General features: G+C 38.3%; 1 protein-coding gene across 1 annotated transcript in view; it reads right to left on the bottom strand.

Moving 5' to 3' along the window:
* Positions 1-215: 215 nt before the first annotated feature.
* Gmd (GDP-mannose 4,6 dehydratase) overlaps positions 216-11,953 on the bottom strand; it is a 110,609-nt gene continuing 98,871 nt past the window's right edge. The window contains exon 7 of the mRNA XM_067146523.2: positions 216-872. Within this exon, the coding sequence (XP_067002624.1) occupies positions 810-872 (63 nt within the window). The 3' untranslated portion in view covers positions 216-809. The remainder of the gene's footprint in view (positions 873-11,953) is intronic.

The following is an 11,953-nucleotide window of genomic DNA, read 5'->3' as shown; positions in this document are numbered from 1 at the left end:
ATTAACTGCCGTACTCGGAGGCCTGGGTTCGATTCCCGGTACCGCCATAAATTTAAGAATGGCAGGAGGGCTGGTACGTGGTTAAAATGGTACATGCAGCCCACCTCCATTGGGGATGTGCCTGAAAAAAGCTGCACCACCTCAAGATGAGGACATGAGTTTACTATATCAGAGACTGTATCGAGTTTAATATCAGAGAGGGGAAAAAAAGCCAATTTAACTGATTTAATGAATGTTTAATGATAATATTATTTTCACGACAGCATTGTATTTGAAATAAACTTTCAACTTTGTGTTGTCTCACTGCTTAATTTATTTTTGAACAGTATATTATGGAAGAATAATTCACGTGTTCATACGGTGTCATTTTAGACACTGGACATATAACATTTTAGAAACCAGAGTCTGTCTATTTACAACTTAACAGAACTCAACAGCTGAAGATACAATAAAGACAAAACACACAGTATCGTTACAATTACCAAAGCTACCAGAGTGCAGAGCAAGATTTGCTCATAAAAAACATCTTTTAAAAGATGAAATTCTCATGAGGACCAATCAACATTAGCATTACATACACTACAAGCACCAATCGCAATGAAAATATCCTGTAGCTCACATGTATTCAACTTCTCCCTACACTGGATCTCAAGAGTTAAACAGCACAAGACTCTCACAAGTTCTCATTCACACTTACTATAATTGCTACATTTCTTCTTTCACAATGTGACATTTCACACTGGCATACAAAGTACATAAGATAAATGCTAGCTGGTATCCAAAATATAAAATATGTAGCAACTTCTTCTTTACGCAGACGGATTCTTCCTCATCAACTCTAAGTCAGACTCCATCATGTCAATTACAAGTTCCTGAAGAAAAATCATAAAAATTTCCTGTAAGTGCAAATCATCACACGAGAACCTCTAGCAGCTAGAGAATCATTAAAGTAAAAAAGTTAAAATTCATTCACTGAACATTACATAGAGATAATACATTACCTTGTCAGCAGAGGGGATGCAAATGTAATATGTGACCCAGCCTACGTTAAGGGACGCCAATTCGGAATTCTTACTTTTGTAGCAGAACGAAAAAAACGCGATCCAAATATCAAATATCAAAATATCTTTGCTCCATCTGTTAGATCAAATTTGACATTACAAGATTATAAGAGGCCATCTCTGTGGAAACTGTTGGCGAAACAACAAAAATGTTTTTATAGAAATTGCATGGTTCAGAAAAGGACAACCAATTCACGATAGAGATTTTACATTGCTGAATTTCCACAGGAATTTTTGGAATTACGAGCAACTCTGCTCCCAAAGAGCATAACTGTCTCATTCCAGAGACTCTCGTCATGAAGGAAAAAAGAAAGAGCAAATGCATCACAACTCACTTATATCTTCATGATGACAACTGTGTTGGCATTTTATCAAATCTGCATGTCTCTCCTGGTGATATTCTAGTTGGTGTTGATGTGTTTCTGTTCACTAGGATTCCAATCATGGACACCTTGTCTCTGCTGGATAAAATCTTTCCTGGTGACACTGTTAATCTGTATCACCTTGTCCTCACCACCTGGTATTTCGGTTTTCATGGTACAATATATATGAACAAATGAATGGTGTTGCCATGGGATCGCTATTGGCACCAGTCATCGCTAATTTCTATATGCAAGATTTTGAAGAACGCTGTCTTCAATCTTGCACACTCAAGCTTTCCATCCGGTTGAGATATGTCAATGACACATTTCTTATCTGGCCGTATAGAGAACACGAATTATCCATATTTTTGGATCACTTGAACAGCATACATAGAAACATTAAATTTACCATGAAGACTAAACATGGAGGATGTTTGCTGTTCTTGGATGTTTTGGTTTCTAGGAAATCAGATGGAACTTTACATCATTCGGTTTACTGTAAATCTACCCATACTAATAGCTTTCTTCATGGGTACTCTCACCATCGTCCTTGCCAAAAGCATGCTGTGTTTAACACTCTTATCAGCTGAGCAAGGGAGGTTTGTGAGGAGGATAAGTTAAAGACTGAACTTTAGTTCTTAACCAGAACATTCCTGAACAATGGCTACTCAAGGAAACAGACTGACGAAGTGCTACATCCCAAGCCAAAAGAGTGATTGTCACGTCATTCCCATCCTTTGAGTCTGGCCTTTCTGCCACATGTACAATTTGTCATGGACAGGATGGGCAATATTCTCACAAGGCACAATATCAAGACCATCTTTAAGCCTAATATCATCATAGGCAATTGCTTGAGATTTGTTAAAGATCCTGCTGGTTTAAACTGTGCTGGAATATACAGTATATGATACCTTGCTCCTGTGGATCGGTTTATGTTGGCCAAACATGTAAGAAGGTAGCAACAAGGGTTAAAGAACATTTCAGACACTTATGTCTTTGCCAGCACAGAAGTATGCTGTGGCAGAACATGCCATACATACTGACCATCAAATCATTTTTGAAGTAACTTCTGTACCTGAAGGTTCGAAACATATCAGCGAATATTCAATATTACATGACCTAACATCCCTAAAATGATATATTATAATCTTAGCAGGATGAACTTTACATCACTGTAGGAAATGGCCAGAAAAAGAAGGGAAAGAAGAAAGTGGGTCACTGAAGAACCAGAATCAACCAGTCAACCCAGACATTCCAGGGCCAAGTTGTAGAACAGGAAAAAACAGAAGAAAATAAAGAAAACATATATTTGTACAGGAAGGAGAAAGTACCAGTTCATTGTGGTGAAGAGATTATTATTATTATTATTAATTATTATTATTATTATTGTTGTTGTTGTTGTTGTTGTTATTAGGATGGGACATGCTACCTACAGACTCTAAAGGACGAAGTATAACGGAGATGGCTGCTAGAACAGGTTTGATGGTCATCAACATCGGAAACGTGCCAACCTTCCGGCAACCAGGCTGTAGGGGAACAATACCTGATGTTACATTTTCATCAGAAGACACTTCATTGAGGATCACTGAATGGCGAGTGACAGAGGACTATACGGGAAGTGATCACCAATATATCATTTTTTTGTGTGCTCCAAGAAGATCCACAGCTAAGGACCATGTCACGCAATTTATCACAGCAACAATGGAATACAGCCAGTACAGATAAAGAGAAATTTCTTGATACGCTACATAGAGAAATGGAGGACATATCAAGAAAATGCTCTGGTTATACAGGAAATGAAGTGGCTAACATATGTGTCGAACTCACCATGCGGCTCCTTCAACAAGCTTGTGATACATCTGTGACTAGAAGGGAACCACACAACTGTAAATGTCCAGCATACTGGTGGACTGAAGAAATTCCGGAGTTGAGGAAATGTTGTCTACAACTGAGGCGTAGAGCATAGAGAGCTAGAGATAGCCAGGAAGATGTCTCACTTACAGCAGAATATAAATCAGCAAGGAAAGAACTCTGAAATACATTCAAGAGAAGTAAAACTGACAGATGGTGGGCAATGGCTAAGGAAGTAGATGACGACCCATGGGAACTGGGCTATAAGGTCGTCTTGAAGAAACTTGGGGCGCTCTATCAAATCCAACCATGGATCCACAAACCATGAAAGAAATAGTGGATAATTTCTTCCCTGATCATCCAGAGGATTGCTAATGAAGATGTAAGGCAACCAATCGACATACCACTTTTCGAAAGGAGAACAATAAAAGTTTGATTTCCACCTATTCAATACATTAAAAGCAATTATAAAATTAGGATCTCATCCATATTTTATTGCTTAGTTGTTAAAACATAGGACATATTTTGTTCATATTTTGAACATCTTCAGCTATAAATATTCTTACAAGGTTAAATTGGTAACATTGTTCTAGAACTTACACTTATGGTTTGCCGTTAAGTTCTAGAACAATGTTACCAATTTAACCTTGTAAGAATATTTATAGCTGAAGATGTTCAAAACATGAATGAAACATGTCCTATGTTTTAACAATTAAGCAATAAAATAAGGATGAGATCCTAATTTTATAATTGCTTTTAATGTATTGGATAGGTGGAAATCAAAATTTTATTGTTCTCCTTTTAACAGACTTTCAAGACGGAAAAATGAGGATAGTCTCTTGCAATACCACTTTTTACCACAGAAGAACTGCAAAGAGGCATTAGTTCTCTCAGAAATAAGAAAGCCCCAGGGCCAGACGGTATACCAGCCGAAGTGCTGAAGATAACGGCAGAATTCTGTCCACAGTTGCTGCTGGAAATGTACAATTGCCTCATGGCAGGTATTTTTAGCAATCGATGGAAAAAGATTAGCAAAGGGAAGTCTGGAGGATATAGACCTCTGTGTATGCTTGATAATGCAGGAAAAGGTTTAGAGAAGCTTCTACATCCCAGAATACTCTCAGCAGTTCAGCAAGCGGGGATTTGTCACCTCATCAGCATAGCTTTCGGAGAGGATATTCAACAGTTGATGCAGTATTAGAAGTGGTGAACACTGCCAAAAGAGCACAAACGGGCAATCATCATTCCCATAAAGTAGCGCTTTTTGTGACCTTGGATGTGAAGAATGCTTTTAACTCAGCAAGATGGACGGACATGTTGGAAGCACTTCAAGAAACATTCAAGCTTCCAGAGTATCTCATGAGAATATTAAAAGACTATTTGAAGGATCGCTTACTGCTGTATAATACAGAGGGCGGACAAAAGACTAAATGGATTACAGCTGGTGCAGCACAAGGATCGATCCTTGGCCCAGACCTCTGGAACATTACTTATGATGGCTTACTGCGACTAGAGATGCCAGAAGATACAACACTTATAAGTTATGTTGACGATGTAGCTGTCTTGATAGTGACCCGCGATCTGGAATTGGCGCAACTTAAACTGAATCAAGTGATGCGACGTGTAAAGGGATGGATGATTAACCACAGAGTAACACTTGCTGATCATAAAACGGAAATTGTTATTTTGACAAGAAAAAGGATTGAGACCATTGCGTCGTTTCAAGTTGGAGAAATAGCCATGGAAACAACTAAGAGTGTGAAATATTTAGGCATTATGCTTGATACCAAACTCACATTCTGGCATCAAAAAACGGAAATTGTTCTTTTGACAAGAAAAAGAATTGAGACCATTGCGTCGTTTCAAGTTGGAGAAATAGCCATGGAAATAACTAAGAGTGTGAAATATTTAGGCATTATGCTTGATACCAAACTCACATTCTGGCATCATATCCGGCAGGTGACAGACAAGGCAGCGAAATATATGACCGAACTTAGCCGACTGATGGGCAATATCAAAGGCCCAAGATCCAGCAAACTATGACTTCTGATGTCAACAGTCCAATCAGTACTTCTGTATGGCTCCAAGGTATGGCCTAAATCACTGAAGATAGGAAAGTATAGGAGAATGATAGCTGAGTACAACGAAGAGCAACGTTGCGAATAGCATGTGCATATCGTACGGTATCCGAACCTGCAATCCTTACCGTAGCTGGAGTAGCGCCTATTGACTTACTTGCTTTTGAACGACAGGAAATCCGGCATACTCAATGAAAACTTGGACAGAAACGTGCAAAGGAGCAAGCCCGTAGCTGTCGAATGGAGTTCTGGAAACAGAGACAATAAAGTGATCCTCGAGGGAAATGGACAAAGCGAATAACACCATGTTTAAATGATCGGATTGAACGGACTCATGGTGAGGTAAATTACTACATTACTCAGCTTCTGGGCCCTGGGAACTGACCTAGGGAGAGTCTCTGCGACCACCTTGAGACTCTGGCTAAATGGAGGTGTGATGCGAATATAAGAACTCAACACAAGAGTTCTCTTAGCCTCTCTCACCTCAATTCTCCATTTCCTACCTACACGTGGTGCCCCTGTTAAGCCGAGCAACCCAGTGGAAGGTTGAGTAACAACCCCAGTGGGAAGCTGGGTCGGTGAGCAGAGTGGAATTGGGGGTCAGTGGAAGGCAACGGGAAATCACCACTGTTAATTTTCCCACGACAAACTCATGGCTTTACTCAATCATAAATCAGTGTCCGGAGTAAGTCTCCCAGTCGGATCTCCGGGGGAGAGATGGTTGAGAGGAGCATCTGAACGTGCAAATCAATCCAAACCAACTTTGCGCGTAGTTAGAAAGATTGCAACCTGGAATGTACGAGGTCTCTAACAGACAGGAAAACTGGCTATCGTTGAAAGAGCAATGAGCCTATATGATCTGGATATACTTGGACTCAGCGAGACACATTGGAAAGGTTCTGGCCACTTTGTCACTCACTCGGATAACACCATATATTTTTCTGGAAGTGAGGATCTCAGTCGGAATGGTGTCGCTGTAGTGATTCCTAAAATACTAGCCAGTGCTGTCGTCGGATATGAGCCTGTCTCTGACAGAATCTTAAGATGAATGCTTCTCCGTGTAGGATCAACTTCATTCAGGTTTATGCTCCTACTGCAGTTGCACTGGATGAAGAAATCGATGAATTCTATGAGTTGCTGGAACACACCATCAGAAAGATTCATCAGAAGGAAATATTAGTCATTCAGGGTGATTTTAATGCGAAGATAGGTACGACTATTGAAGACAATCATTTGAGACATGTGGTTGGAAGGCACGGTCTAGGTGTGAGAAATGAGCGTGGTGACCATCTACTGGAGTTCTGTGTTGGCAATAACCTGTCTATCTGCAAAACTCTCTTCCAACATCACCCACAGCGTCGATACACATGGATTTCTCTTGGCGACAGGGTTCGAAATCAGATTGATTTCATTTTGGTGAGGCAACGATGGTGGACTTCTGTACTGGATTGCAAAACCTATCCTGGAGCAGACAGTGGTAGTGACCACATTATGCTATCCATGAAAATGTGGATAAAACTGAAATTGACCAAGAAGAAGAGAGTGACACAGGTTTGCATTACTGACAAAAATGCTCTCCAAGATTTTGGGGAAAGAATAAGGCCAAAACTCCAGCAAGTACAGGAGGAAGGATCAGCCTCCCAAACATGGGATAACCTCAAGTCAATCATTAACTCTTCTCTCCCTGAACCATTTACTAATTTTTGCCAAGCTAAGCACCCGTGGATATCTAACACCACTCTACTGCTGATAATAGAGCGGAGCATACTGAAGAAATGTGGCATTCAAACCAAGCAAGACGAAGAAACATACAGTGAACTTCGCCGTGAAATGCAGCGCAATTGCAGAACTGACAAGACAAGGTATCTCACCAGTATTTGTGATGAAATAGACCAACATCATAGGCTGAATCAAACACGTGATCTTTTAAAAAAAGTCAACAGCATTACCCGTGAGTTCAAACCACGCACATGGGTGACTGAAGATGGAGATGGCAACCTTATTACTGATAAGAACAAAGCAATAGAGAGGTGGAAACAATACTGTGAAATGCTGTATTGCAAAGGAAATAATTCTTCCGAACAGGAAATTTCTATGAGGTATGACAAAGAACCTGATATTTTATTTACTGAAATTGTGAATGCTGTCAATCATCTGAAGAACAACAAAGCCCCAGGTATGGATGGTATTTCGGGAGAAATGCTGACAGTGATGGGGGAGGAGGGCATGCGTGTTTTACATATGGTATGCAATATGGTGTGGAAAACCCGTGAATGGCCCAAGGACTGGACAACATCAATACTAATCCCTCTTCACAAAAAGGGGTCTATAAGGGATTGTTCCAATTATCGTTCTATTGCATTAATATCCCATGAAAGCAAAGTTCTGCTCTACATAATAAATCAACGCCTAAAACCATTCCTGCAACCTTAGATATCCGCAGAACAACAAGCTTTGTTGCAGGTAAAGGAACACGGGAATCTATCCTGAACATGAGACAGATAATTGAGAAATTAGAAAAATAACAGTTTGATTTCCACCTATTCAATACTTTACAAGCAATTACAAAATTAGGATCTCATCCTTATTTTATTGCTAAATTATTAAAAACATAGGACATGTTTCGTTCAATTGTTGAACATCTTCAGCTACATACATTTTTAACAAGGTCAAAATCGGTAATACTATTCTAATAACCTGCAACTATTGTTTATTGCTAACAGATTTAATCATAATAACTATTAAAATACTTTTGAATATAAAACATTATATATTACGTCGTCATTGTTAAAACAATATTACTATTTGTAGTGTTTGATATTTTAAAAATCTTGTTCTAAATTTGAATACAATGTCATAAGTTAGTCAGATATAAATAACTTTACAATCTGTTTGATTTTGTTGATCTTCTTAAAACTATCAGTTGGATACACATTAAAATTTTTTTGCTAACTGGCGCGAGCATTACTACATCTTGTACTTTATGAATACAAAATCTTGGTGCTCTCTCAAAACAGTTGAGTTTGGTTGTGACTAATAATCTTTTCATCCATAAATTAACAAAGTGAAGCACACTGTTGATTATTATTTATTCATTTGTCTTAATTCAAATCTTTAATGTAAAATTGTTCAAATTCACGACTTGCTTTTAAACTTTACCGGTGCGGAGCAATTCTTCAAAACTTTATCATGAACTCTGTCAAATGGTGACAGTCCAGTTATGATGATAAGTAATTAGTAACTTACTCAAATTTTACGAAAGCAAGTTTGTTGACATCTCTGTAACAGGAAAATAATTTTGTTAAATAATGTTAGATGGTATTAAAAGTTGAAGAAGCTAATGTTGAAGGATCAGCACTTACCCTTTCTACTTCTGCCTGTATTTACATTTGTGCACTCAACTGTTTGACGACTACTTGTGCTCCTCGTGTTGTATATGTGTCTCCGTATCTGCGGGGTATTGGGAGGGGAGGTAACAGAGGGCGGCGTTCTAGCGAATGACGTGATTCTTGGAGGGGAATGTTCAGAATTTGTGTGGAGGGGTGTTTGTATATTCATAGATTGACTGTTATTGTTATTCAGGATAAAATTGTTTGTCAGTTTTGTATTATTGAGTTTGAATGTTTGTGTTAACTTCGGAATTTGTTCTATTAATGGGTTTTTGATTTCTATTTCGTCGTTCAGGTTTTTATCTTTATTGAAGTATTTGTCTAGGTAAATATGTATGTTCTCCAGCTCATTCATTAATTTTCCTTTATCGACCTTTCTGATTATTTTTAAATCCTTTTCAAATGTGGTAAAATGGTGTCCTTTTTCTTGCATGTGATTACTCATCGCGGAAAATTTGTTATGATTAGCTGTGTTTACAAGTTCCAAATATCTAGTTATAAAACTTCTGCCAGTTTGGCCAACATAAGAGAAACCACATTCTGAGCAAATTAGTTTATAGATTCCTGAACTCTGGTATTTGCTGTTGCGTGAATTTACACTATTGTGGTTGAAAAATATATTTCTATTTGTATTTTGTGTTCTAAATGCAATATTGATTTGCCGTTTTTTGATCGGATTCATGATTTGGTATACTGCTGGGTTGGTGAATGTAAATGTTGTGAATTTTGGTTTTTCATTTTTGATCGGAATAAGGTTAGTAGCTAGTTTCGATTTCACTCTGTTAATGATTTTGTTGACGACATCTATTTTATAACCGTTGATTGAAGCTAGTCTTTTATAAATTGAATTTCTTTCTTTAGAAAGTGGCATTTTGAAGGCTCTGTATACCAGACTAAAAAAGCGGCTTGTTTCTGTGATTTTGGGTGTAGGGAATCTTTTTTAATAGTTGTTGGGACATAAGATGGCTTTCTATAAATCTGAAAGTTAAATTTGTTTTCTGTTCATGTTACTGTAATATCTAAAAAGTGTAACGAATGATTATTTTCTTCCTCCTTAGTGAATTTTACTCTTTGGTCAAGATTATTTAAAAAGTTTAATATATTATCACTGTCATTAAGTTTTCTATCTATTATAACAAAAGTATCGTCTACGTTTCTCAACCACAAACATAGTCCTTTTATGTTTGATTTTATTTTGCTGTGCTCTAGATGATCCATGTAAATATTTGCTAAAATTCCTGAGGTAGGGTCACCCATCCCCAAGCACATTTGTTTGTAAATTTTATCATTGAATATGAAATAATTGTTGTTTAAAACAAAATTTGATAGATTTATAAACTCTTCTATTTCGTACATGCTTAATTTACCCTGTTTAATTAGGTTAGATTTGATGATTTCAACAGTTTCTTTAATAAGTATACTTGGATACATATTGGTTATAACATAGGAACATATTCTGTGATGCGCTTGAGATACGTAGACGATACTTTTGTTATAATAGATAGAAAACTTAATGACAGTGATAATATATTGAACCATTCTGTTCATGGAGCAATTGTATTAATTTGAGTATTGGATATTGGAATAATACTAGGCCACCCACGAAGCCGATGTCTTACAGTATATGTCATAAAGGGATCCTGAAGAAGCGTTCTTATGTGAAGTGAGCGCGAGCGTCATTATGAGAAATCTCCAGAACTCATTAATAGGAGTTATGTCCCAAGCGAAGCCTCTTGATGAAGCTTGGGGACGCTTTCCAGTTCCCGGCTAAACTTATTCTAGGAGGGAAGAATGAAATAAATTAATATCTTTGGTTACAGAAGAGTTGCATTGGATTTGATACAAGAATTGCAACCTGTATTATATCTGCTTTATTTTGATAGGCATTAGGGCTGCATTAATTAATGCATTCGCTAAGTTGCGCTCATGATAATTAATGCGGGAAAATTTTCCCGGGCACGCTAAGATTGCACGCAGCCAAGTGGCGTGATGACGCTACCCGGAATTATAAATTAAGGCCGCCAGGGCATATCAGAGTCATTCGTAGACCGAGAGGCTGCGGGAACGAATCGTCATACGGCGTGTTGGTACTGAGAACAACGCTTTGTCTTCAAGCTACAACGACTACCTGTACTGCGATTTCTGCAAAGATGTAAGTAATCAACTTGAATATTCAGATGAATTGAAGATTTTACCTGTGAGATTATGCTATGGGGAGATGAGGTACTGCTTTTAAGAGACGAATGAGCTAGTAGCTTCATATTTCTGTGAGGTCAAGGGATTTCGGACGAAATGCTAGAATTAATATTGGCTCAGGTTAAGAATTCTAAAACTATATGTTGTCCATGTGATAGGGTGATAGAACAGTGATGGAGTGTAGTGAAGAAACTCTTGTGTACCAGGTTAAAACTCTGAACGAGACTTGATCAGTGTAACGTGGGAGACACGCTAACAGTGAAGACAGGCATCGAGTTTGGACAATCTGTAATATATGAATTTATTTTCAGTTACCCCAGCATCAAGTCAGAACGAGTGTGTGACAGCATCATTCCAAAGAAGCCACAACCAGGAGCTGAAGCCAACACAACAACGGGCATCGATCCAGGAACGTCGGGAGCACCTGACCAGTACAACATCGAAGAGGACACCTTCCGACTACAGAGGGAGCTGTACGAAGACGCCACACCAGCAAGAATGTCTCCAAATGGTCAGCAGTATCTGATGCAAGCTCTGCAGTCTATCAGAATGTGGTAGATCCAGTGGTCCACAGGGATGGCCGCTCCGCTATGTCCTCTTCAGAATGCTAAATTAAGGTCAGAGCTTTCCAATTCTGTTTCAAGCATGTCATTTAAATTTAGATAGGTATATGGGGGCCGTCAGTCAGCAGAAATTTGTGGGAATAGGAGAATTTCTCTTGTAATTTAGAGCTAGGCCTCAAACTCGAACCCCGTACTTTAAGGTAGATGTTATTGGTAGAGTCCTTGTTAGCGTATTTATAGTTCATTTTGATTGCGTTATTTTAAAGTACGTGTTTTTGTAAGGGTCTGATTGAACTCATTTTGTCATAGGAGGTTAGTCTACAGATAGGTACTTTTATTAGATCACATTCAGGCATTTGTTTCTGCAGACGTAGAAGTGTATAATTATGACCAAGTTGTGACCAAGTTGTGACCAGTAATTCACCCAGATTCATTGATAGAGCGAGCGAGTCC

Source organism: Anabrus simplex, chromosome 4 (assembly GCF_040414725.1).
Source record: "Anabrus simplex isolate iqAnaSimp1 chromosome 4, ASM4041472v1, whole genome shotgun sequence".
Lineage (NCBI taxonomy): Eukaryota > Metazoa > Arthropoda > Insecta > Orthoptera > Tettigoniidae > Anabrus > Anabrus simplex.
The sequence above is the reverse complement of the archived record's forward strand: the minus strand, read 5'-3'. Positions and strand labels throughout refer to the sequence as shown.